We start from the raw sequence: 24,875 nt of genomic DNA on the forward strand, positions 1-24,875 counted from the left end.
GCAGAGATGTCAGTCTCTGGTGGCACACTGAGGAGGATTAAGAAGATGCTCCAGGCCCGCAGCAGCCAGGCTGACCAATGAATGATTAAAAGGCTCCTAGCTCCGCTATCTGCAGACGGGTTTTTTAATTGGGGGTGGGAGGCTGCCTCTACTGTTTGGCTAGTTGGGGGAAAAGGTTATAGGAGAGAGAACTGTGGGCTTGAACCTGAAAACACAAATACATTGAGCTGCACTCCTTCTCCCTAATCCAATGCTTTCTTTTTGGATTTCATGGACAAGTAAAATTTTGGAGACATTTTTTATTTTGCTCTCATTTTAAAAATCAAACAGAAAAACAGTAAAAAAATAAAAAAATAAATAAGACTCCTATCTACTATCATCTTTATTTTGCAAAAATTAAAAATTCTAACCCCCAAAGAGAAGGACAGACATAATCTCAAAGCGAAGGAGAGCCTTCTAAACACGGATGTAGACAAGCCCCGTCGCCCCTGCTTGTCCCCTTTGCTACAGGCAGCGGGAAGCCGCCACCCTAGACCACTGTGCCCTCCCCCAGCTGCAACTGCCCTTCCTGCAGCAGGAGGCAGCAGTGAGAAGCATCGGGAGACCTAGGGAACCAAGCAGAAGACAGCTGTGTGGTACGTGAGGGCCTGGGCCCCTTCCCAAGTTCCAGCTGCACCTCCCAGCCTGGCGTCCATCATGAAGACCATCTGTCAGTGCGCTGTGGGACCGTGGGAGCCTGGCCAGCTCCTCAATAAAGGAACGGCCCCAAAGAAGCTGTTACCGGATGTGAGCCCGGATGGTAAACAGCTGGCATTTTTAGCTCAGCTTGCTATCACCCTGTTTGCTTTGTTTTTGTTTGTTTGTTAATCCTCATCCAAGGACTTTGTTTCTATTGATTCTTTTTAAAGAGAGTGGGGAGGAAGAGAGAGAGAGAGAAAGAGAAAGAGAGAGAGAGAGAGAGAGAGAGAGAGAGAGAGAGAGAGAGAGAGAAATATTGATGTGAAAGACACACATCCATTGGTTGCCTCCTGCACATGCCCCCTGGCCGGGGATCAAACCTGCAAACCAGGTTCATGCCCTTGACTAGGATTCTAACCTGAGACCCTTCCGTGGGTGGGCTGACTCTCTAACCACTGAGCACTGGCCAGGGCTGCTTTGTCTTCTGTCCTCTACATAACCCCATACTGACAAAACCTGTGTTGCAGAGACATCACTGACAGGCCACCCCGGTACACACGTAAGTCCTAATAAACTCATGTCTTTTACAGCCAGTCCTCTGGGGATTTATTTGGAATTGGCAAGCAATTCCTGAGGCCTTCTCGGACCTCGGCTCTTTGCAGAACACAGCTCCCATCTGTGGGCTGAGGCCACTTGCTATGAGCTGTGCCTCCTGCTGCCCCTGCCAGCTGTGGGCAGAATCGGGGAGCCCTCTGGAGACTATCACCTCTGTGCACTGAGTGGGGAGCAGCCCACTGGCCCGGTGCTGGGATGAACCCCAGCTCAGGAAGAGCCAAACTGAAGCAATAACACTACTGGAAATTAGAAATGCAAAATAGCTAATGCTAACAATCCTAATTCTATAAAGCCAGGGCCATCACAACCGAACTGACAACCGAACACAGGCTGCATGGGGCGACCAGGCCGGCAGGGGGCTCCTGAACTGCGAGAGGGCGCAGGCCCAGGCTGAAGGACCCCCCCCAAGAAGTGCACGAAATCATGCACTGGGCCTCTAGTAGCTAATAATGATAATGTCATTTAGTACGTGCCAAGTACTGTGCAAAACCACCCTACATGTGGGATCTTAGCAGATCCTCCCCAGGGGCCATGAGTGCTCTGTGGCTCTTCCCACTCCACAGATTAGGACATAGAGGGTCACATGGAACAAGGCCACTCAGCTTAGAAGTGAGAGGTTATCAAAACCCAGTCAGCCTGACTCCAGAACTCGAGCACTTCACCACGCTGCAATTCTGCCAAAAGAACAGCTCTGTGCGAAGACAACACCTGGCTGGTGTGGCCGGCTCCCATCAAAGTCTCAGGGGCAATTAAGGGACCTGGGAGGCATCTGGCAGCTCAGAATCTGCTGGGGTAATTATAACATTCCCCTTTACCTAGCCTTCCCCACCACATTCCCCAACCCACTGAGCAGAGCAGAGCATCTCTTGCCACAGGCTCAAAGAGGAGCCCTCTCTCCCATCCTCTGCACCTGTGCCTCAAGTCCCGGAGCACTGAGGGGGCCAGCTCCCAAGAGAACACTGGCAATCCCCAGCACCGGCTCCCCTCAAGTGACAGAAGAGGACCTCGGCCCCGCAGCAACCAGTCAGGGCCAATGTGAGCCTCAGGACAGGTGGAGAGACTGGGCCAGGGCAGGGCCAGGGTTTACACAACAGGCCCAGGCTACAGCTAGAGAGCTGGGTAAGACAAGACACTGAGAGAGGCTCCTCAGGCCCTGGCGTCTCAGATAAGAGGCTGGTTCTGGGCCAACTGGGACAGGAATCCAAGAGGCCACTGGAGGCCTGGGACCCAGCCCTGGAAGGTGGCATCCAGCAGAGCAAACAACTTGCAAGACCACACCTTCCCACGGTATCAGCCTCCCCTCAGCTCTCGCCCTCCCTCCACAGACAAGCCTGCCTCTGACACCCAGCCAAAGAGCACCCACCTAGCAGTGTGCCCTTCAACTCACCATTTCCACTCCTAGAAGTGGAAATAATGCCCACGTATGCAGGTGCACGGATATTCAGAGCAGCAATGTTTAGGGAAACATCCTAAAAGTCTACAGCTAGGGGATATTTAAACAGATGAGGGCATGGCTCACAGGGCAGGTCGAGATGACACTCCCCACACTGTTCCCCGTCAGGTCTGAGAGGGAAGAGAGCAAGAGGCCAGGTTTTGGCTAATGTTATACACGTTTCTCAGCAATCTCTTCAGCGAGCACGGTTATTTCTTTTGTGATCTCTTTTGACTGAAAACGTATATAAAGATACCAGTTAGCAAAAATGCAGGCTATAGCCCTCACTGGTTTGGCTCAGTGGATAGAGTGTCGGCCTGCGGACTCAAGGGTCCCGGGTTCGATTCTGGTCAGGGGCGTGTGTCTTGGTTGCGGGCACATCCCCAGTGGGGGGTGTGCAGGAGGCGGCTGATCGATGTTTCTCTCTCATCGGTGTTTCTAACTCTCTGTCCCTCTCCCTTCCTCTCTGTAAAAAATCAATAAAATACTTTTTTTTAAAAAAAAAAAATGCAGGCTATAAAATGGCATCTTTACCTCGATCCCAATTTTCTATTCACAGATTTTAAAAAGTATTAGAAGTATAGATACAAAAATGCCAACTGCACATGTGTTTGGATGATCTGATTTTCTGCACTGGCCCCGCTGTGGGCAATGAGCACACGTGACTCCATGGAGCTATTTCTGGAAGGCCCTGCCACAGCAGGCACCCTGCCCATGCCTACCTCAGAGACTTTGTACTCAAAGGTCAGCTTCTTCCCCTTCACACCTTCGTTGAGGGTCAGGATGAATCCGATGTAGTCGGCGTATGCCTACCAAACCGGGGAGAAGGACAGTGGGATGTGGAAAGGGCTGTCAGACCCCCACTCTCCCTATATCCCAGCCAGCCCCCAGCTGCACCCAGTTACCAAAATGCTCCAAGCTGCCCCTGGCTCCCAACTGGGTAGCAAGAGCAGTAGAAAGATAATGTCAAATCCCACCCCTACCCTCCATCCCACACCTGGGCAAGCCAATGACACCTGGGCCTCCAGCCAGAATTTGCTGTGTGCTCACTCTTGCTACCAGCAGTTTCTTTACACAACAACCCACGAGCTGGACCCTATCACTGACCCCATTCTACAGAGGAGAAAACCAAGGCTTCAGGAGAAGTGACTTGCCCAAAGTCTCCTAAGACCGAGATCTCATTAGATGTGGAGCAGGACCCAGCCAACCAAACTCCAAAGCAGAGTGGCTGAGTACTACACCACCAGGAGCCCAAGGAAACCACCAGGGTCCCTCTCCCCGGCTGATCTTCCAGATGGTTCCCCACCAGGCTGTCTGCCCTGGTGTAGATGCCCGCTCCCAGGAGAAGAAGTGCTTTCTGCCCATGGCCAGGGCTCTCGGCACACCCATCCCAGCGTCCCGCTGGGCACTCCCTCCCGTGGGGCTGCAGGTTGCACCCAGCATGGGGATAAAAAAGCACTGAGGCACAGGCCCCTGGAGGGGCGGTTCCTGGGAACAAGTGACTGTTCAGTCTTGTTTCCTCCTCATCCCTTTGCCCCTCGCTTTCTTCCTTCCTCCTCATCTAAGCCTGAAGGATACCGGCCCCACTGAGTCTTGAGAACCAACCACTCGGTATCTAGAAGGGGCTATTCCTACAGCGGAGCCTCTTGCCAGCCTGTGGATGGCTGCAGGTGGGAGTGAGGGACAGTGCAGGCCCAGGGAGCCCCCCACAGCAACTCTCCTGGCCCAGGGCAGGTCTGAGCCCTCCTCCTGACTATGGCCAGTGTCCACAGCTGCCTCTGCAAAGTACACTGGGTGCCAGGAGAGGAAGGAGCGAGGAGCAGGGTCACCCTCCACAGTCCCTGCTCCGAGGCGGGTCTGAGTCTCTTGGTGACTAAAACTCAGGACATTCTTATGAAGGTGACTGTGTACAAAGTCTCTACAGATGCCACCACCACCACCACCATCATCGTCGTCATCATCATCAGAGCAGTAAACATCACATTTACTGCTCAGTAAGGCTCACTGCATGCCTAGCACTGGGTCTGGGGCTTTACAGGTTTTAAATCATTCAAGCCTCCAAAGAGCCCCATCTTACAGTAGAGGGAACCGAGGTTTGGCCAGGTTCGACAACTTGCCGAAGTCACCAGAAGAGACGACGGGAGTCCTGGGCTTCCAGCCCTGACCTCTCTGCCCCCAAGGCCATGCTCTTGGCTGCTGCTCTCTGCTGCCTGGTGCAACACTGTGGGCCACAGCACAGAGCCACCTGTCTGGCCACAAGAGGTCCACGCACTTCCCTGATGAGCCTCAGAGTGAGACTTCTACCAGGGATCGATCCACGTGCACATCAGGAGAGAAAGTGGCCACACTTCCCTAAGAGTGCTGGTGCCCAGAGCAGGACTGGCGACCTGTGCCTACAATAGGCCCGACAGTAAACACTTCAGGCTCCCTGGACTGCAGTCTGGTTCACAAGTTCTCAGCTCTGCCCCTGCAGTGCGGAAGCAGCCATGGACAACAGACACAGGGATGAGCATGGCTGCGCTCCAATGGAGCTGTATTTACAGGAACAGGCGGAGAGCCAGATTCGTCTGGCAGGCATCGTGTGCCAACCTGTGGCCTAGGCCAATGTAAGCACAGCACACTCCTCACAAGAAACCTGCCAAGCTTGCCAGGACCCCAAGCCTGCCCTTCTCTACAAGGGACACTCCCCACCCCAGCTGACCAGTCCAGGTAGGCCCCCGGCTGGAGCTGGACCCAAGGCCTTCCCTGGGAACTTGAAATTGGCTTTCTTTTTCTCAGTCCCCGTCTTTCCACAGCCTGACCGTAGCCGGGAGGGACACGCTGTCACCTTCGGCAGCACAGAAAGCTGGTCTGCCCCAGAGTGCTCTCCAGGTTTGTCTGGGCTCAGTCACCTCCCTGGCCTAGGTTTTCATGGAATAACCTCCTCTCCCTTTGAGCCACTGGCTCCCCAACTTGCTGGTCCTTGGAACCAAGAACCAAGTAACACACTCCTTCATTTAGGACACTCATGTTCGGCCAGGACAACACTCAGGGGCAATGGTGTATGAGAACCAGGAGCACACTCTGTAGGGTCCCTCTGGCCCCGGCCCCCGAGATCTCCCCACTGAAGCATCTCTGAGCGCTGCCCTGACGGGGAGGGACAGGCATCTCCTGTCACCTCTTCCCAGCCTCTCAGAGCGGTGGCTCCCAGGGCGTGAGGGGCAGGAGCTCACAGCCCAGCATGTCTAGAAACCAGTGTCTTTGAAAAAGCCCGTTTCTCCTCTCAGCTCTGACCCTGCAGCGCAGACACCACGGTACCTGGGACCGCTTCCATTTCCCCATGTCCGGAACCGTGTGGATCTCCTTTTTTGGAATGATAAAGTTCTGAGTGGCTGCAGGGGTCTCCTCCGAAGAATCTTGACAAAGAAAATGAAAAAGCAAACAAATAAATAGAAACCCTTCCCAACACACACACACACACACACACACACACACACACACACACACACACGCACATGCACACACACACTTTTAAACCAAGACTCCAACACCCAAGCCCTAGTGTTCACCAGACACTGACTCCCAGGACAGAGTACTGGCTTATTAAACCGAAGCACTGGCCTCCTGGCTTTCCTTTCTCTGAGGGAAACAAGGTATCAGCTGTTGAGGGAGCAGTGCCAGGAGGCCTGGAGGTCTGAGGAGTAGGACAGGGAATCTGAGATAAGAGCAAAGCAAACCTCTACTAATTCGGAATTCAAACCAGGGCCCAAGAAAGAGACCAGAAACTCTCTTCCTCCTCCCCCCTGTTCTGCAAGCCTGTTCCCAGAAGCCAAACTGAGACCCCCTACTATTAGTAAATGTTACTGTGAGGTGCTAAATAAAAAGCTTTGTGCCCCAACCGGTTTGGCTCAGTGGACAGAGCGTCCCCAGGTTCGATTCCGTCAAGGGCATGTACCTTGGTTGCGGGCACATCCCCAGTAGGGGGTGTGCAGGAGGCAGCTGATCGATGTTTCTCTCATGGATGTTTCTAATCTCTATCCCTCTCCCTTCCTCTCTGTAAAAAATCAATAAAATATATGTATTTTTAAAAGCTTTGTAGGTCAGACTAGTAACCTAACTACATTGTTTTCATGGGAAACTGTGGTCCACATTCCAAATAATCAACTTGCAAATGACATTTGGGAACAGCCCTTTTGTGCATTGGAGAGAACTGTTCCCTGCAAGTGGACGGTCCCCCTGACGTTATTTCACGGAGAGGAAAACCTCCAGGCCAGGCCCGGTGACCAGGGGAAAGGTTGCCCTATAGGAAGCATTGCAACAAAGCATTGATGCAACACACAAGCTGCCAGAACACAAAATCCCAAATCACAAAACCAAGCCTTCAAACACGGGACGGCGACAAACGAAGTCAGACCCACACGCTCTCAGCCTCGAGATCCTGCCTCTGACAAAGGGACCACGGGACAGTTGGATCCCCTAAAACCTCTCCGTGTAAGATGGAAACACCCAAAGTGTTAGACATGTTCCTCAGCACCCCCAGAAAGTGAATGTAGTATCATCTACCATGTGGGAACCCGTCCCCGTGTTCAACTTGTACCCCCTTTGAAAGGGATAACAGGAACCCACACTTTCACCGCCATGTCCCAAGCGCTGCCCACATCCTCTGTGGCAGGCACACTGCAGCCCTAGGAAGAAGGGTAGCCTCCTTTTTAAGAAATGAGGGAACAGGCTCACAGAGGCTGGGACTGGCCAGCAGAGCAGGTCTGTGTAAGTCCACAAGCCCAGGTGTTCACTACACTGAGATAAGCAGTTCGCTCTGCTTGCCCCAAAACGTCCCACTTCAACGTCCAAGAAGGGCCACAGGCATCCAGCCGTACATAGCTGACCCCGGGCCGTCATCCCTTTCAGTGCACAGGGTCTCTCCCTCCCCACCACCCACCCTCAGGGACACATCTCACGGGGAATTCTTATTGAGAATGCCTTCTATCACCCGAAGCCATTACCAGGACTTCTGAGGCAGCGTGGGGGGGGGGGGGGGGGGGGGAGGACCACCTAAGGTCCAGGAAAGCATCTGGTCCGGCCTGCCAAGGCATCAGGGGTGAGTTAATTAAATGTCTGACCAAACAGAGCCGGCTCATTTCTAAGTTGATGATTCTGTTTGTTATAAACAGCCAATGGCCCTCGGCAGAAAAAGGTTCCCCACCCCTGTTCTCAGGGCACACGCACAGAAGTTTTGTGTTAAAGTAAAAGAACACACCCAGGTCTTTGCGGGGGGGGGAGGGGGGTGCGGGGGTTGTAGGGGAGGGACTCTTTTGATCCTCAAAATTTCTGAGACCTTCCCAGGGATCACAAAACGTAAGACAGGGTGGAAGGAATATCAAATGCTTTCCAAACACGAGCTGTGTGTTTGGGTGACCTATGTGCTCCTGGCATCATTTTAAAAGTCTCCTTGGATCCAGGTGGGGGTGAGGGGGTGTCAGCAGCCCCCCTCCGGTCTCCAGGTTGCAGGTCTCTATCAGATCCATGAACTTAAAAGAGGCCGCGATGTAAATAGAAGTTACAGAGGGTGATGCCGGGGAGACACTCTTCCCCTTGCACAACCAGCCTTCTTAAATTAGTGGTTTAGACGACCGAGAGCAGTTTCTCTCAGTAAATTCTCAGCCACCGAAACTCCAGAGGCCGGCCTCCCGGAGAGGGGGGCGGGGGGGGGGGGGGGGCAGAGCGTGGAGGAAGCTGGGGATGGGGTCCGGCAGGCCCAGCCCACGGAGCACCCCCACCCCCGCCGAGCAGGGTCTAATGAAGAGGGCAGCCCCCGTCCTCGGCATCTTCCCCGCCAGACCCGGGGCGGACTTCGGCCCGAGCGGCCCGGGCGTGGACAGGGCCTCCGCTCCTGGCCAAGGCCTTGCCCACCTGACCCTCCGGCGGCCCGGGCCCCCCAAGTCCCGGTGTTGCGCCCCACCCACCAGCCTTCGCCGCAGCCCCGGGTTCCTGTCCTCCTTCCAGGGCCCCTCAGCGCTCCTCCCTCCGCGGGGCCCATCCTCTCCGGCCCCGGGAGGTCGTCCATCTCCCGACCCTCCCGCGCCGAGCCCCGCACCACACCCCTTCCCCGCCCCCACTCCTGGCACCGCCCCCGCGCCCCCACCGCGGCCCGACCCGGCCGGCGCATCCTACCTGGCGGCGCCTGCCGCTCGCCCTCAGCCATCTTCCTCCCGCCAGGAGCCGGCCCCGACGCCCGCAGTCCCGCACCTTTCACCTCCGCACCCACCCTTCCCTTCCCCGCGCTCAGAGCTCCCTCGGTAGAAATGAGCGCCGGCCGGCTATACCCGAGAGCCGACAATTAGAGTCACCCCAGTGAAGACGAGCGCCATGTCGGTGCGGGGCACTCAGGGAGCATGCCCAGCAACGGCCGGCTCCGGCGGCGACGCAGCCTGGGCGGCGGCGGCCATGTTGGTGCGGGGCGCCCGGCGCATGCGCACCAACGGCCTGCTCGCCTCCCGGCGCGACGACGGCCCGCGGCCCTGGGAGCGCGGCGGCCATGCTTTTGCGGGGCGGGCGAAGGCCGTTGCGGCGGCCATGCTTTTGCGGGGCGGCCCCCACCTGTCATCTTCGTGCGTGGCTCTGGCCCTGCCCCGAGGGACTTTAGAAGACATTGCCCCGTCAACATGGGTGTGTTTGCCCGCCACTCGGAGAGCAGCGCTCAAGGGCCCCAAGCGGGCTGAGAGGGGGGACACCACCGCCCCCAAGAGAGGGGACGGCATCTGGGGTTCGGCGGGAGCGAGCGGGGCGGCGGCCCCTCTCCCCGGGTCCCGCGCCTCGCGGCGTCCCCCCGCCGGCAGACCGCGCCCCGGCCCCGCCCCGCGCTCCGGCCCCGCCCCGCGCTCGCGACTCGCCTCCCGGGCTCGGAACCGGCCGGTGACCGCGCCGAGAGCCCTCCTCCCCCGCCGCCAGCCCGCCACCCGCCCGGTGGGCGCGGGGCCGCCTGGACCGCTGGCGGCGGCGACTCGGCGACCTTGGCCCGGAGGCTCCAGCGGGACCCACCAATTGCGGCGGCGGCGGCGCGGACTTTGCCCCGCGCGGGGTGCGGGCGGACCGTGAGTCCGCGGGCCGGCCGTGGAGATGTTGGCATTCGCAGTCAGGACGGCGGTGAGTGCGGCCGGGAGCCGGCCTGGCGGGCCCCGGACGGCGCGGGCGGGCGGGGGGGGGGGGCCGGGCCAGCCCCGCAGCTGCGCCCGAAGGGGGTCCACAGGTAAACAGGCTGCCCGAGGCCCTGTCCAGCCTGGCCCGCAGCTGCTGGGGTGGGACCGGCAGGTGGGCTTCCCGGGTTTGGCAGAGAAAGAGACTGCGGTTCAAGGTCAGAGGCCGGATCGAACCCATGTCCTGTAAGCGCTAACTTTCAGCGACCTGGGAAAGACAGTGGCACCGGCTCCAGGCAGCACCCCCACCCCTAGACCTGGAGCCGCGGAGCCGGCTGACTTGGAGCCTTGGTCACTGTTGTTCTCTGACTCACACACCCTGTGCACGCTCCGCCTAAGCCGTCTCTGCCCAGGCCAGAGCCACTTCTCCAGCCCCATCCAGCTGGTCAGCTTCCTTGGACTTATCAAATGGTCCCTGGGGTGTGTGTGTGTGTGTGTGTGTGTGTGTGTGCGTGTAGCCAGAGAAACTCACGTGGAGGCATCAGACTGGGCTGCCCAGAAAGTCCTGAGAACTGGCAGGAGGTGGCAGGTGGCAGCCCCAATGCCCTCCCTCTCCACCAGGCCCTCCCCGGACCTGTCCACATCCACCCCCCAGTCCTCCCCAGTGGGCAGCCTGGAGCAAGAAGCACCGTGCCCTGATTTGGATTCCTTTCCTCTCTAATCCAAGCCTATCTTTGTTTGCATCTCCCTCTGTCTGTGCCAAGAAGATCGCTCAGACAGACATGCCAGGCCCAGAGAACTGACCGTCCCCGTCCACTGGCTTCTGGCCTAGAGGCTCTTCCAGGACCCCAAGGCTCCACCTCACTCTTGCCGCTCGCCACCTGAGCTGTCCCCATCCCACAAACAGCCTCTGGGTCACCCTCCAGGACCTACTGGGTGACCTGATCACTTTACTGCTGGAGGAACTGAGGCGAGGAGAGACTCGGCCAGAATCCCCTAGATCTGGCGACTCAGATCTCGTCCAGTCCCAAAGCCAGTGTCCTTTGGTTTATTTTTAACGCCTAAAGTCCCCCACTCTCGGCCCCCAGCCGAAGGAGCAACAACTCGAGAGGACCAGGCTTTGGTGGGAGGGTGGCCTAGAAGGGCTCCCGGCAGTTCTGGAGGGAGACGGGGTGGGCAGGGCTCTGGTGGCCACTGTCCACTGTGGTCTTTCCCAGTGTCTGCTCTCGGTACCAGCCCCGATTTCAGGGCTGTGGTATACTTAGCAGCTCGTCACTTTCTGCCCTCCAGCCAAGTTTTCCTTCATCAAACAGACCTCCAGATTCTAGCAGGTGGATTTTTTAATACCTCTTGGCCTGTCTCCCTGGCTCTGGGCCCATCCAGAGAAGAAAGGAGAACGTTTTCCAGGATTACTTCTACTCCAGTGCCCACCACCAGCCCTCTCACCTGCTCCCCATCCCCCCACTTCTGAAAGCTGGGGCTCCTGCCATAGCCACAATCCCAGATGCCACCAGAGCCATCGCCACTACCCCCTCTGCCTTCCCCCCACCCCCCTGAATCTTGGCTCTTGTCTTCTCTTTCCAGCCCAGGCAAGTGGCTGCCTCTTGCTAGGTTCTGCTCGCCCACTTGGTAGCACAGTTAGGCTTAGACATCCAGCCCAAGGCAGACAGACAGGGCTCAGAACCTCAGTCCTGCCATGGAGGACGGGCAGCAGAAAGAGAAGGTACGGAACAGAGCCTCTGCCTCTTGCCTGCCTACTGCCGCCAATAGCCCCAGACCCTCCCGTCTCCCCCTCTCTCTCTGCCGGACTCTCTCTCTCTGCCAACTCTCACCCTCCTTGCCAGGCCACTCAGCTCTTTCTTGTCCCAGCGCTGCCCCCATGCCACCCCCATCCCGTCCCACAGACGAGAAAAAAACCTGTGGCTTCACCCTCATCCAAAGGTGCTGTAATCATCTGGCTCTCTCTGATTTTTTCTTCTTCCTCCTGTTTCTCAACCTGGCAAGGGTGGGCGAAAAGGAGGTGGGAGCTCTGGGAGGGGCAGTCACCTCACTGCTGGCTGGTGCCTAGTCCCAGAGGGAGAAAGGCGGGGCCCTGTGCCTTCAGACAGGTGAGAGGTCCCTCTGACCTCTGCAGGTGCCATTCATCCTGACGCGTTCCCCTGAGCCTTGGCAAGATCCGTGGCCACACCCCACCCTCCCCTGTCCATACCTGCACCTCCAAGCCCCAGAGAGATGGAAACGCCTATAGCTCGAGGGCTGGGAAGCCAGGGCTGGCACCACCCAAGAGGCTGTCTCTGGTCCCAGAGATGGGCACATAAGTGCCCAGGACTGCAGCTGGGGATCACCAGGGCCTCCCAGCGCTGGTGGGAGAATGAGCAGGATGTTCTGCTGCCTGCAGGTGAAGCCCCTGGGCTTCCTCAAGCCCTCCTCCCTGACGAAGGTTGCCAGCCGCTTCAAGGCACACCAGGAGTCTCTGCCCCGCCTGCCCGTGCCCCCGCTCCAGCAGACCCTGGACCATTACCTGAAGACCCTGCAGCCCATCGTGAGCGAGGAGGAATGGGCCCACACCAAGCAGCTGGTGGAAGAGTTTCAGGCTGCAGGGGGGGTCGGAGAGCGCCTGCAGAAGGGGCTGGAGCGCAGGGCCAAGAAGATGGAGAACTGGGTGAGTCAGAACCGCGGGTATACCGATCCCCCCCCCCCCCCGTTCCCACCAGGGCTAAAGGGAAAGGGGCCCCCAGAGGCCGTGGGTCGTTGTGAGAGTCCTACAGTGAGGTCTGCCCCTCTGCACGCAGTCTCCCAACACCGGCTGCTCGGGCATTCACTGGCGCCAGTTTCACGGGAGCTTACTCTGTGCCTGGCACTGGGCAGAGACTGGGTGAGCGAGAAAGAGACAGTTGATGGCCTCGAAGAGCTGACATTCAAGTAGGAAGGGGAGAGAGGCGATTAAACAAGACACATGAGTGGTCAAGGTCATTTCTGTAGAAACAAAAAAGGGTGATGCCCTGGCCGGTGTGCTCAGGTGGTTGAGCATTGTCCTATGCACCGAGAGGTCGCCGGTTCGATTCCCAGTTCTCTCTCTCTCTCTCTCAAATCAATGAAAACACTTTTTTTTTAAGGGGGATGAGAAAGAGGGGTGGAGAATGGCAGCGTCTTTATTCTGAGTGGTCAGGGAAGGCAGGGAGGAGGTGGTGTTGGGTCTGAGACGGACGGAACAGCACCCGCAAAGGCAGCAAGCCTGGTGAGTCCAGGAACAGGCAGAGGCTGGAGTGGAGTGCCGGGTGGGAGGGCGGGCTGCAGGCAGAAGGAACTTGGACTTGAGCTCAGTGGGAAGAGGCTGCGGGCTGGCCTCAAGCAGGGGTTTGTGCTCAGTGACGGACGGATCGCTCCGGTCTGTGTCTCAGTCGGTCACCAGGTGTGTTCACCTCGTGGGAGTGTGCGTACATTGATGCTCCGTGCACTTTTCTGTGTGCATCTTAGACCTTAACCTAAAGTTTAACATGACCGCCCTGGCCGCTGGGAGGGAAGAAGAGTGGGAGCAGGAGGCGGTGGGAAGGCGGTGCCGTCACCCCGAGGGAGATGCTGGCAGGGAGAGGGTGGGAAGTCAGTAGGTCCAGAGTATGTCTTGGTGCCAGTGGTACTTGTTGATTGGGCTGCTGGGAGGGGGGACAGTTCTGACCTAAAGCAACTGTGTGGGGGGAGGAGGGAGAGGAGGCCTTCCGGAGAAAGGGGTGATGAGGGAGAGAGCCACAGAAAGCCCCAGGAAGGAGGAGGTGCTCTGAGGGGCGCAGGTGGAGGGGGGCTGCACAGAGGAGGCTGGTGGGTGGCTGTCCGGAGCCTGGGCAGCTCAGGGCCCTGGACTCCGGAATCGGGAGCTGAGAGTTTGGGGTCCATCAGCTTGTAACTTCCTTTTCAGCCTGCAGTTCCTCCAGGTGCCCCCTGGCGTTCTGTGCACCTGAGCACGTCACACCCCTCGCCCCTTGCCAAGGGCCCGAGGCTGATGGCCTGGTGCCACAGGCCGCAGTTCCCCGGGGGAGTCTGGTAAAGAGGCACATCCTGCCCACTGCTCTTCGAGGTGGGGTGACGAAGCACGGCGGGGGCGGTCTCCAGGGAGGAAAGGACCTGCCGAGAGAGGCGCCTTGGGCAGGCCCTGGAAGGGGCGTAGGGCGGGCAGGGTTGCAGTCCAGCACATAAGGCTCAAGGGGGACAGTCCCCTGGGAGCTGCCCGGCCCCATGACAGGAGCCTTCCACATGGCCACGGTCGGTCCCCGGAGAGGCGGAGCTCGCCCACGGTACAGCCCGCGCTTTGTCCCTGGTACATCGATTTATCCTCGTGGCTTCCCCCAGATGGCCTGCCCTTGAGATCCCAGTGAGTGTCCACTGCCCAGTCGGACACCAACAAAACTGAGGCCACCGGGGACCAGGATCTCCAGTTTGACATTGAACCCTGGGCCCCGCTTTCCTGGGAAATGCCCACTTGGGATGAGCAAAGACTCATTCATTGGACTTTCTTTTTCTGTATTTTTCTCTATTCTATCTGTCAGGCATACATTTTTATTTCGAAAAGTAGTAAAAATCATTGACCAAAATTTGTAAGATAAAGAAACATGATTCAACGTGTTCAGTGGTTGAGCATCGACCTATGAACCAGGAGGTCTTGGTTCAATTCCTGGTCAGGGCACATGCCTGGATTACAGGCTCGATCCCCAGGGTGGGGCGTGTAGGAGGCCGCCGATCAGTGATTCTCTCTCATCATTGATGTTTCTCTCTCTCTCTCTCTCCCTTCCTCTCTGAAATCAACAAAAACGTATTTTTTTAAAAGGAAAAGAAACATATTCACATTTCTGCCTCTTTTCCCCCGCCCCAGGTTTCCTGCCAGTCTTTTCCCCACATCTTCTCCTTGGCCGGGTGTCTGATTTCTCTTGCTGATTGGCTCAGGCTGAGGGAAGATGATGGGACACTGCTGGTGGGTGTAGCGGGGTGGGGGGTTCCGGGTCTGAGTATTCGCTTTAAGAATCTGTGCTCAGCCAAAACCGGTTTGGCTCAGTGGATAGAGCGTTGGCCTGCGGACTCAAGGGTCCCAGGTTCGATTCCGGTCAAGAGCATGTATCTTGGTTGCGGGCACATCCCCATTAGGGGGTGTGCAAGAGGCAGCTGATCGATGTTTCTCTCTCATCGATGTTTCTAACTCTCTATCCCTCTCTCTTCCTCTCTGTAAAAAATCAATAAAATGTATTTAAAAAAAAAAAAAGAATCTGTGCTCACAAAGGGGACAGAGGGTCCCCTTGCCCTGGGGGGAAGGGTCACCAAGTCCCCACCACCCCTCCTGACAGGCTCTGGTCCTTTCCCCAGCTGTCCGAGTGGTGGCTCAAGACGGCCTACCTCCAGTACCGCCAGCCCCTGGTCATCTACTCCAGCCCCGGCCTGGTGCTGCCCAGGCAGGACTTTGTGGATCTGCAGGGACAGCTCCGGTGAGTGGCTGAGGCTGGGCAGGGCCGGAGGGGCGGGGCCTGAGGGCCACTTCCTCCGGGAGGTTGGAGGGCCCAGTCCTGCTCCTTATCTTTCATCCGCACAAACAGCCTTATGAAGTGGGGAGTGTCATTCCTGTTTTACAGATGGGGAAACTGAGGCCTAGAGCAGGGAGGGGCCTGCCCAAGATCACCTGTCAGTATTGGCTGAGCTGGGGCCGGGAGCAGGGTCTTCCCGGCTCCAAAGCTTCATAGCTGTTCACACCACACTGTGCACTGGGTCCCCTCCCTGTCCCTAACCCTGGGGCCACCCCCACCCCAGTTCTGGCACTTCACCTCTCCTTCCCTCTCGCCTCTGGCCACAGGGACGACCTTTGTACACAGTCCCCTTTTCCACATTCGGCCATGTCACTTGCCCTGGCCTCTGTTCCAGTCCTACCGGAGATAAAAATACCCGGGGCAAGCATCGCCTGCCCAAGCACCAGCCACTGTGCCCACCACCTGCTTCTCTTAAAGGCACCAGGGCACCCTGGGAAGGTCTGGGGGTTCAGGCCCAGGAACTCCAGATGGTGGTCCCCATGTTGGGGGCCAGGGGCAGCCCAGGCGCCGGACGTGGTTGGTGTAGCTCACATAGTTCGGGGAGGAAGGCCAGTTCGAGAGGTGGCCTGGGAGACACAGAGGCCCAGAAACAGGTGGAGACCTAGGGGAGGGACACCTGGAGCCACGGCCCTCCCATGCACACTCCCCCTCCCCTGGGCCCCGGGGCCCTCTGTAACTGGTTCCTGAGAGAAGGGTGTCCTCCTGCCAGACTCCCGACTGTGATTTGGGGCTCGGGCCCTATGGGTGGAACCAGCTGCCCTGATCCATGACCCCGCCACGGTCAGGCTGCCGTGCCTCTGCACCTGAATCTTGCCGGCACGTGGCCAGCAGTTTCTCCCCGCGCCCTCCGCATCTCCCTCTAGGCTCAGAAGGGCGAGCTGGAACTTGAACTCAGACCCACGCCTTCAGCTTCTGCAAGCCCTGCGTGAGGAGTGAAGCAATCGGTGGCTCCCTTCACCCCGCAGGCTCCCTGACCTGGGGCTGTCCTCAGGGTGTCCACACCTCTGCTCATCTCCGATTGTTCCCTCTAGGTTTGCTGCCAAGTTCATCGAGGGTGTGCTGGATTTCAAGGCCATGGTTGACAAGTGAGCAGTCCGGCCCGCCCCTACCCTGCCTGCCTGATTGACACAGTCACTCCAGCTTGACCCAAGCCCGGGTGCTGGGCGGCCAGAGCTCAGCTGCTTTCACTTCCTGTTGGCCCAGCCTCGGTGGGGAATGGGGGACAGAGCCTGGGGACTGGGATGCCTCGGTCCTGCTCCAGCTGCCGGGACTTCCTCCTGGTGACCCTGTCCCGAGAGGCCCTGCCATGGCGTTCCAGCCAAACAGCCCCCGGAGGTCTCTCCCCCTTGGCAAACTGAAGCCCAGCGCGGGGAAGGGAGTTCCCAGGGTGACTCATGGCAGGCGTCCTGCCCCAGCCCAGCAGGCAGGCCCTGCGCAGGCTCAGGGGAAGTAGGGACATGAGGAGGGCAGACAGCCACTGCTGTCAACCCTGACTCAGCTCTGCCCAGCCCCCGGCGGACCCAGCAGCTCCCTCCTCCCTTCGTACTTGCCCAGCGGCCCCTCACTGTCCCCCCGCCCACAGTGAGACCCTCCCCGTGGAGTACCTGGGCGGGAAGCCGCTGTGCATGAACCAGTACTATCAGATCCTGTCCTCCTGCCGCGTGCCAGGCCCCAAGCAGGACTCGGTCATCAACTTCAGCAAGACCAAGAAGCCGCCCATGCACATCACCGTGGTGCACAACTACCAGGTGGGTGGGCCCATGCTGGGCGGGGAGGAGGGGCAGGGCCCCCACATGCCCCTGTGCCCCAGGAACAGGACACTCTGGGCATCTCTACTGGGTGCCCGGCTAGGCCCCAGCCTCAGGGATGCCAAGAGGGGCCGTGGCCTGCCCAGCTGGGGAGAACAATGCAGGGACATCCTCCTCCTCCCTCACCCTTGGCCGGACCCAGTCCCCTCAGCTGGGCCCAGGACAGCACTCACTGTGGCCTCTGGGCTCCAGGGCCAGGAGGCAGCGGGGGTGGGATGTGACTGCGGGGGTCGGAGGTCGTCACCAGCCCCTCCTCCCCACCCGCCTGCACCCGGACAGTTCTTTGAGTTGGACGTGTACCACAGCGACGGGACGCCCCTCACCGCGGACCAGCTCTTCGTGCAGCTGGAGAAGATCTGGAACTCGTCGCTGCAGACCAACAAAGAGCCTGTGGGCATCCTCACCTCCAACCACCGCAACTCCTGGGCCAAGGCCTACAACACCCTCATCAAAGGTGCCCGCGGAGGGGGCGGGGCCAGGCCCACATCCCAGGCTCTGCCCTCCCCAGGCCCAGGCGCACGCTTCTCGCTGAGTCCTCTCAGCTCGGAGCAGGTGTTCTCAGCTCAGCTCAGGAAACAGCTGGGTCAAATGTGTTCCCCACATGTAGTAAGGAGCAAGTGGGATGAGAGTCTAAGTCCCTGGCTGAGGAGCCCTCCTCTGCCGTCACAGTCCCCCTAACCCCGTGCTGAGTCAGGGACTTGGGTGGGATCTGCCCCGTTTCTAAAGTGGGCCGGGACGGGGCGCTCCTCACAGGGGCTGCGGGGCTGCAGGGCCCTGTTGATTGGGAAGCTCTGAAGCCCCTCCCAGCGCTCGGGAACGTTCTGGAGGCCCGGCCGCCCCAGGCCTGACACCCCCATTTTTGTGCCCCCTCCCGCCATGCCCCCTGCAGACAAGGTGAACCGGGAGTCGGTACGCTCCATCCAGAAGAGCATCTTCACCGTGTGCCTGGATGCCGTCATACCTCGGGTCTCAGAGGACATGTACCGCAGCCAGGTGGCCGGCCAGATGCTGCACGGGGGCGGCAGCAAGCTCAACAGCGGCAACCGCTGGTTCGACAAGACGCTGCAGGTGAGGACCGGCAGGCCCTGACTCCCACCCGGACACATACCCACACATGGTCCCCTGCGGCCTCGGGACTTCCTGTCCCCGGCGCGTCCTGGCCTCCTGGCTTGTAAACAGATGGAAGTCATCAGGTGGACGCGGCTGTAATTACCCAGCAGTCAGCCTGTCATTACTGGGCCTGGCCCAGAAACTGCTGTCACCCCCCACACACCCCGTCAGCACATCAGAGGCCAGGCCGAGAGGCGCAATTTGGCCATGACTTTCCCTCTCTGCAGCTGTAAAATGGGGCTGTGGTAGGACTCCCAGGTAGAATAGTTACGGGGACTCAACCAGGTGCACAAGCATGGGGTGTGCTTGGTGTGGCCTCGGACGGGTCCAAGGACCCCGTGGGTGTTAGCTCCTGTTAATGATGGTAATCAGTCAGCGTAACTCCTGAGGTGATTTCCTCTGGGACCAACCAGAGTGGCTCCAGGGACTGGATTAACAGCCCCCCCCTCCCCCGCAGTTCATCGTGGCAGAAGATGGCTCCTGTGGGCTCATCTATGAGCACGCAGCAGCAGAGGGGCCGCCCATCATCTCCCTCGTGGACCACGTCATCGAGTACACGTGAGTGTGGCTCCCCCACCCGCCACCCATTTCCCCAGGTCCTGGTGAGGGTGACACGCAGGTGAGACTGGCTGGGGGGGATGGCATTTCCCCTATGCCTGGGCATCCGTTTCTTCAAGAGAAGCCAGGAGGCGGCATGGTTTTAGAGCCAGACAAACCAGGGTTTGCATTCTGGCTCTGCCACTTCCCAGCCGCGTGACCTTGGACCAGTCCCGTCCCTCTCCAGGCCTCCTTCCTTTGGCCACCTGGAAGCTGGAGGTGACTTCAGAAGAATAACTCCCAAGCGTCTCCCTGGGCTGGCCCCTCCAGCTTCAGGGACCCATCCTCCCCACCCAATCCCAAGGAGGGGCCCAGGTTCCCCCGCCCCAGCATGAGCCCGAGCCCATGTCCATGCAGGAAGAAGGCTGAGGTCGTGCGGTCTCCCATGGTACCCCTGCCCATGCCCAAGAAGCTGCGGTTCAACATCACCCCCGAAATCAAGAATGACATTGAGAAGGCCAAGCAGAATCTTAGCATGTGAGCGCCGGGCGCTGGGGGATCGGGGGGCGGGGGGGGGCAGTCCCCTCGAGTCTGGCAGGCTTTTGTTCCAGGTCTGGCACTGAACCCGGCTGGTTCTGAGACCTCTCTCCCGGGGGTTGGCAGGTGGCCAGGTGCCTGCTCCTCACCTGCCTTGTCCCCAACCCCCAGCATGATCCAGGACCTGGACATGATCGTGACCGTGTTCCACCACTTCGGGAAGGACTTCCCCAAGTCGGAGAAGCTGAGCCCTGACGCCTTCATCCAGATGGCGCTCCAGCTGGCCTACTACAGGTGAGCCCCGCCCTGCCCCCAGGAAGGCAGGTGGAGACCCGGGGGCAGAGGTGGCATGTGCTCAGCCCCCTCTCCCACGCAGGATCTACGGGCAGGCGTGTGCCACGTACGAGAGTGCCTCCCTGCGCATGTTCCACCTGGGCCGCACTGACACCATCCGCTCAGCATCCACGGAATCGCTGACCTTTGTCAAAGCCATGGATGACTCCAGTGTGCCGGTGAGAGACTCAGGGTGAGGGTGGGCGAGCTGGGCTTGAGCCATCTCCCTCCCTGTTCACTCTGTCAGCACACATTGATTGAGCACCTACTGTATTCCAGCCCCATGGTGGGCACTGGGAATATAACAGAAGGTAGAGCTATGGATTTAGCTCTGAGCTTCCTGGCAGCCCAAGAGAAAAGGGAGCTTTTCATTCACTCACTCATCAGCAGTGCGCATCTGCCCTGGAGTGATGGTAGTTCCACTTCCTCTCGCGGAATGCAGTGCTGGTGGGAGTGGGCTCCTGAGGTGGGTGGCAGGAGCAGGGAAGGGACAGGGCTTCAGCTCCCTCTTACCCCACCCCACAGGAGCCCCAGAAGGTGGAGCTGCTGCGGAAGGCCGTGCACGCCCACCGCGCCTACACCGACCGGGTGAGGGAGCCCTTCTGTCCCTGTGAGCTAGACCTTTGGCATCGCCCACCTGTCTGTCCATCTGCCTGTCCATTCCTGCAGCAAATAGCTGCTCACCCTTAGCTTGAACGACCCTTCCCCTGAGCCCTGGGGCACCTGGAGCAAGGCTGTACATCCCCATTTTAAAGTTGGAGAAACTGAGGCTGGGCCCAGTGACTGCCCTGGCCCCCGGTTCCAGGTGAGCTTCTGGATCTTGTGTCATAGAGCCAGGATGCTGAGGCTATACACAGCGGGCCGACAACAGGGTTCCTGCCATGTGACAGCTCAGGCTGCAGCTGGCAGCGGGAGGCCGGATTCCCATTCTGACCCCGCCTCTGAGCACCTGTGTGCCAGGCTCTGCCCATGTTAGACACAGATGTCCATTTAGGTCTCACAGCCACCCTACAAGGGTTCAGTGACCGTCCCCATTTTACAGATGAAGACACTGAGGCTCCAAATGTATATGTGCCAGGGTCCCCCAGCCAGGATGGGGCTAAGCCACCCAGCTCCAGACCTGTGCTCTTAAACCCTACACTGTCCTGCCTCCCTGGGCCTCAGTCTCCCCATCTCTGAAGCGAGGGCTTTCCTGCCTGGCTGCTCTGGTCTCATGGGTCTGAGGGGCCAGTGGATGGAAGAGGAGTTGCTGCCACAGGCTTCTGCGGAGGGCAGCAGCGCCCTATGGTCCCGCAGCCCTCGCTCCTGACACACCCCCTTCTGCAGGCCATCCGCGGGGAGGCCTTCGACCGGCACCTGCTGGGCCTGAAGCTGCAGGCCATCGAGGACCTGGTGAGCATGCCGGACATCTTCATGGACACCTCCTACGCCATCGCCATGCACTTCAACCTCTCCACCAGCCAGGTGGGCACTGCCCCAGAGCCGGGACCCCTGCCCTCCGGGTCCCTGCCGCTGCCCTGGGTGCCCTGGGGCGGGGTGGACAGAGCCACCGGAGCTGGAGCAGAAGGCTGCACTGACTAGAGCCGAGCTCTAGAACACGGTCAGACCTCGGTGGTGGCGTGGCCCACACAGGCCACCGGAGGCCACTGGGAAGCGGCTGAGTTCTGGCAGAGGGTCTGGGTCAGGGGCTTCGCTACAGCTCAGGCTGAGGAGTTGGGGACCCCCCAGGGGAGAATCATTCATTCATTCACTGGTCAGTCACGAAGGAACACGTGATCCGTGCCGGCCTGTGCTGGGTGCTGGGGCACAGCAGGGACTGCACCAGCCCTGCCCCAGGGCTCTCAGTGTAGGCTGGAAGCACAGAAGTTCTGGGGGTCAGGGAGTCCCGAGGAAGGAGCCGTTTGAGCCCCCAAGAATGCAGAGGAGGCCCCATGGAGGGTGACATCAGAACCACACACGGACAGAGGGAGGAGTCACCCGTCTGGAGAAGAGGAAAGGGTTCCGGGCAGAGCACAGGAGGAGCAGAGTCGTGGGGAGGCAGGCTGGTGCCCTGAGGAGCTGGAAGGGACCTGGTGGGGTGGGGCGAGTGCCTTAGTCCTGTGCCCCCCCAGGTCCCCTCCAAGACGGACTGCGTCATGTTCTTTGGGCCTGTGGTCCCAGACGGCTATGGCGTCTGCTACAACCCCATGGAGTCGCACATCAACTTCTCGGTGTCGGCCTACAACAGCTGTGCCGAGACCAATGCTGCCCGCATGGTGCACTACCTGGAGAAGGCGCTCCTGGACATGCGCGAGCTGCTGCAGAGCCACCCCCGGGCCAAGCTCTGAGGCGTGCTCCGCCTGCCCGTGCCACAGCCAAACCTCTTCAGATGGGCCACCCACCAGGGCTCCCCTTGTCCCTCTCCCCCTGGGCCCCGCAGATCCGACCAAGCCAAGGTTGACTCCCCCAGGGGCCTGCAGGCCCACGCCAAATGCCTTCCTGGGTCCCCCCTGCGTCGTGGCTGTGCTCAGAGGCTGAGCAGGACAGAGGCCCAGGCGCCCCATGTATCGCCCAGAGCAGCCTTCCTCTGGGAAAGGAACCGGTCACCTCCTTCCCCACCAGCGAGACTGGGAAGCCCTCCTCTGAAAGTTCAGCTCTGGCCAGTCCCTGCCATCTGGGCTGATCCGTACTCCAATCCCAAATGCCCAAGGACCTCAAGACAGGACTATCTGGAGTGGGGGACTCCAGGCTCCCCAAGGCCGAGGCCAGGGTGCGAGGCGGACTGGGGAAGGACCGACTCCCACAGGACTGCCCTCTTGTGGAGAATATGGCTCAAGAGCCCCAGCGCCCTCGCGCCCACTGTTGATTCCTGAACCATGTTCCTGGTTATGTGACAGTACCAGGCGAGGTAATTAATAAAGGGAAAGTGTCCTAGTGAAGAGGCGTTCCAGCTGCGAGGCAGGCAGGTGCGGGGGACACCTGGCCTTCTCCCGGCTTTCCCTGTCTGGGAGCTGGTGTCCAAGCAGCCAGTGGCCCCAAGGGCTCCGAGGAGCCAAGAGGAGGTGTCCTCAGGCACCAGATCCTGGACCCCATTCTCAGACAACTCCCACCTACCCGGGACTTGGGCCTCTCCAGTACCATGGGCTACATGGATGGGCACAATTCTCCCAGGGGCAGTAGGACCCTGTAGGCCCGGGTCTGGTGGGCCAGGTGTGGCTGCCACCAGGGCCTAAGGCCTCATCCTGCAGCCCCCACGGAACCCAATAGGAGTGATGTCCCAGATCACACGACCACCTGATCAGAACCCTAAACCCGCCTGTCCCCAACCCCAGGCACCTGGCAGAAGCTGGGTGTCTTGCCAACATCAGTCTCTCGCTCCAGGGGACACTCTGGCCCTAAGGCACGTGCAAACCAGAGCAGATGCCGGGGTGCGGGTGGGAGAGTTCATCGAGCCTGTGAGAGGTGCTTGGCCTGGCTGACCTGGGACAATCACGTGAGGGTGGGTCCTGTGGTTTTCTCCTTTTCTCAGATGAGAAAACTGAGGCTCAGAGAGGTTAGTCACCAGGCCACTAACCAGCAGAACAGATTCCCAGAAGCCATCCTTCAGGTCAGGGTATGGGGAGCCCCTGTAGCCAAGCCCCCAGGCCCATGTCACACCCGCCCAGGTGACCAGGGCAGGGTGGAGAAGGCGAGGCCATGGTGGACACGGCCTGGACTTGGGCCTGGAAGGCACAGGAAGGTGATGGCTGGACTGGGGCACTAAGTGGCGCTGACCTGTTGGGCCTGCTGGGTCCTACCGAGTCCCCCACAGCCACGAGGTGGGGACTCAGCATCCTCCCTCCAATGAGGGTGAGAGGGTGCGCCACTGCCCAAAGTCCCAGGGAGCAAGAGGCGGAACCCACACAATGGGGGGAGTGGGTGTTGCCCTGGGCCTGGCCATTTCTTGGCCCGCCCCCCCGCCTCCCAGCAAGGCCAGCAGGGTGGAGTGATGCCAGGAGAAGGGGGTAGGGGACATGAATGCCCGTTCCTGGGCCAGAGTGGGAGACCAGGAAAAGACCATGACAGTACACAGGCTGAGGCTGCTGTCCTCATCTGTACAGTGGGGTGCTGCTGCTCCCTCTGGGGGCTCCTGGGTCCCAGGAAGTGGAGGCCCACCGCAGGCGTGGAGTGAGTGCTGTGGGAGTAGTACTAGGGTGGGGCTGCAGGGCGGGGGGGCGGGGCAGAGAGTGAGCCAGGCCATGGGCACGGCACAGACACCTGGAACTCCCAAAACTCAAGTTCCAAGAACCACATGGGGCTGAATATAAGGCAGGTTTCCCCAAACTCTCCTCCAGAAGTGAGGGCATGCCTTGCACTGGGTGTTACAGGCTCGTATGAAGGCTTCCTCAACTCCTTAGAGCCGGAAGTCCACGGGGAAAGCCAGTTAGCACCTGAACAAACCATCGGTGTGAGAGGGACGGCCTAGAGGGCCCTGGTGGCACGTGGCGGGGGGGGGGGGGGGGGGGGGAGGCAAGGAAACGAAGACATTGAGTCATTCCTCCCGAGGATGTGACTGTCACTCACTCTTGGGAGTGTTGGGTGTGGGCCAGGCAGGTGCTTAAAGGTCTCTGGACGCACGGGAAGGATACTGGGGAGATGACACACCTGTAGGCTTCTTTTACTCCACGGTCTCAATGTTATGCCAGTGGGCACTCGGGGCATGGGGCAAAATTTCCAGTGACAGCATCGTGCGTGAAATCCAGAAAGTGCTGCTGGGTCTCAAACCATCCACTGAGCATCCACAGAATCCCTGGGTGAACTTAGCCAGTGGAGCCGGAGAATTCGGGCGGGCCAGGGACAAGACCCTGATGCCAATGATGCACATGAAGAACTTGATTTTTTTTTGAGTGAAAAAGAACTGTTCTAAAGTAATATATTTTGGGCAATACATTACTTGAAATGTGAACATGTAATAAACGAATGAATTAAAGATCACTTGGCTCTTACCTAGATCCCCTGAGTCTGTCTATCCAGGTTGGCCTGAGCTTGACTTTGGCTCTTTGTGGGGCAAGTGCAGCGGCCGGAAACGAGGACAGGCCTGTTGCGAAGCCTGCAAGGAGGTGAGGGCTGGACAGAGGGAGCCACACAGAGGCCACGTTAAAGACTTTATCCGAGGCCCTGAGGGCGGGCG

General features: G+C 59.3%; 2 protein-coding genes across 3 annotated transcripts in view; one reads left to right on the forward strand and one right to left on the reverse strand.

Annotated features, from left to right (window-relative positions):
* The window catches only part of PTPA (protein phosphatase 2 phosphatase activator), a 28,255-nt gene extending 19,097 nt beyond the window's left edge, over positions 1-9,158 (reverse strand). Inside the window, exons 1-3 of the mRNA XM_079790615.1 lie at positions 8,876-9,158; positions 6,023-6,120; positions 3,448-3,534 (exon numbers count right to left, since the gene is read on the reverse strand). Coding sequence (XP_079646741.1) covers positions 3,448-3,534; positions 6,023-6,120; positions 8,876-8,906 — 216 coding nt within the window. The 5' untranslated portion in view covers positions 8,907-9,158. The remainder of the gene's footprint in view (positions 1-3,447; positions 3,535-6,022; positions 6,121-8,875) is intronic.
* Positions 9,159-9,319: 161 nt separating this feature from the next.
* CRAT (carnitine O-acetyltransferase) lies at positions 9,320-24,679 on the forward strand. 2 transcript variants are annotated; one of them, XM_079789669.1, is made up of 15 exons: positions 9,320-9,847; positions 11,422-11,560; positions 12,236-12,499; positions 15,187-15,305; positions 16,433-16,486; positions 16,984-17,149; positions 17,489-17,663; positions 18,099-18,277; positions 18,777-18,877; positions 19,274-19,393; positions 19,565-19,687; positions 19,770-19,905; positions 20,252-20,314; positions 21,053-21,190; positions 21,838-24,679. In XM_079789669.1, exons 2-15 carry the CDS (start codon positions 11,534-11,536, stop codon positions 22,051-22,053), a joined length of 1,881 nt encoding a protein of 626 aa, XP_079645795.1. In that variant the 5' UTR covers positions 9,320-9,847; positions 11,422-11,533; the 3' UTR covers positions 22,054-24,679. The 2 variants fall into 2 exon arrangements, with proteins under 2 accessions (XP_079645795.1, XP_079645794.1); XM_079789668.1 differs by lacking the exon at positions 11,422-11,560 and having other exon boundaries at positions 9,321-9,847.
* Positions 24,680-24,875: the final 196 nt, after the last annotated feature.

Source organism: Cnephaeus nilssonii (genome assembly GCF_951640355.1).
Source record: "Cnephaeus nilssonii genome assembly, chromosome: 14".
NCBI classification, from domain to species: Eukaryota; Metazoa; Chordata; class Mammalia; order Chiroptera; family Vespertilionidae; genus Cnephaeus; species Cnephaeus nilssonii.

What these genes read in the sequence shown, in the direction of transcription:
- CRAT (XM_079789669.1), top strand. Translation starts at nt 11,534, where the DNA reads ATGGAGGACGGGCAGCAGAAAGAGAAG. An exon ending in CCAAGAAGATGGAGAACTGG is followed by an intron (nt 12,500 to 15,186) that starts GTGAGTCAGAAC and finishes TCCTTTCCCCAG; the next exon opens with CTGTCCGAGTGGTGGCTCAA. An exon ending in GATCTGCAGGGACAGCTCCG is followed by an intron (nt 15,306 to 16,432) that starts GTGAGTGGCTGA and finishes TGTTCCCTCTAG; the next exon opens with GTTTGCTGCCAAGTTCATCG.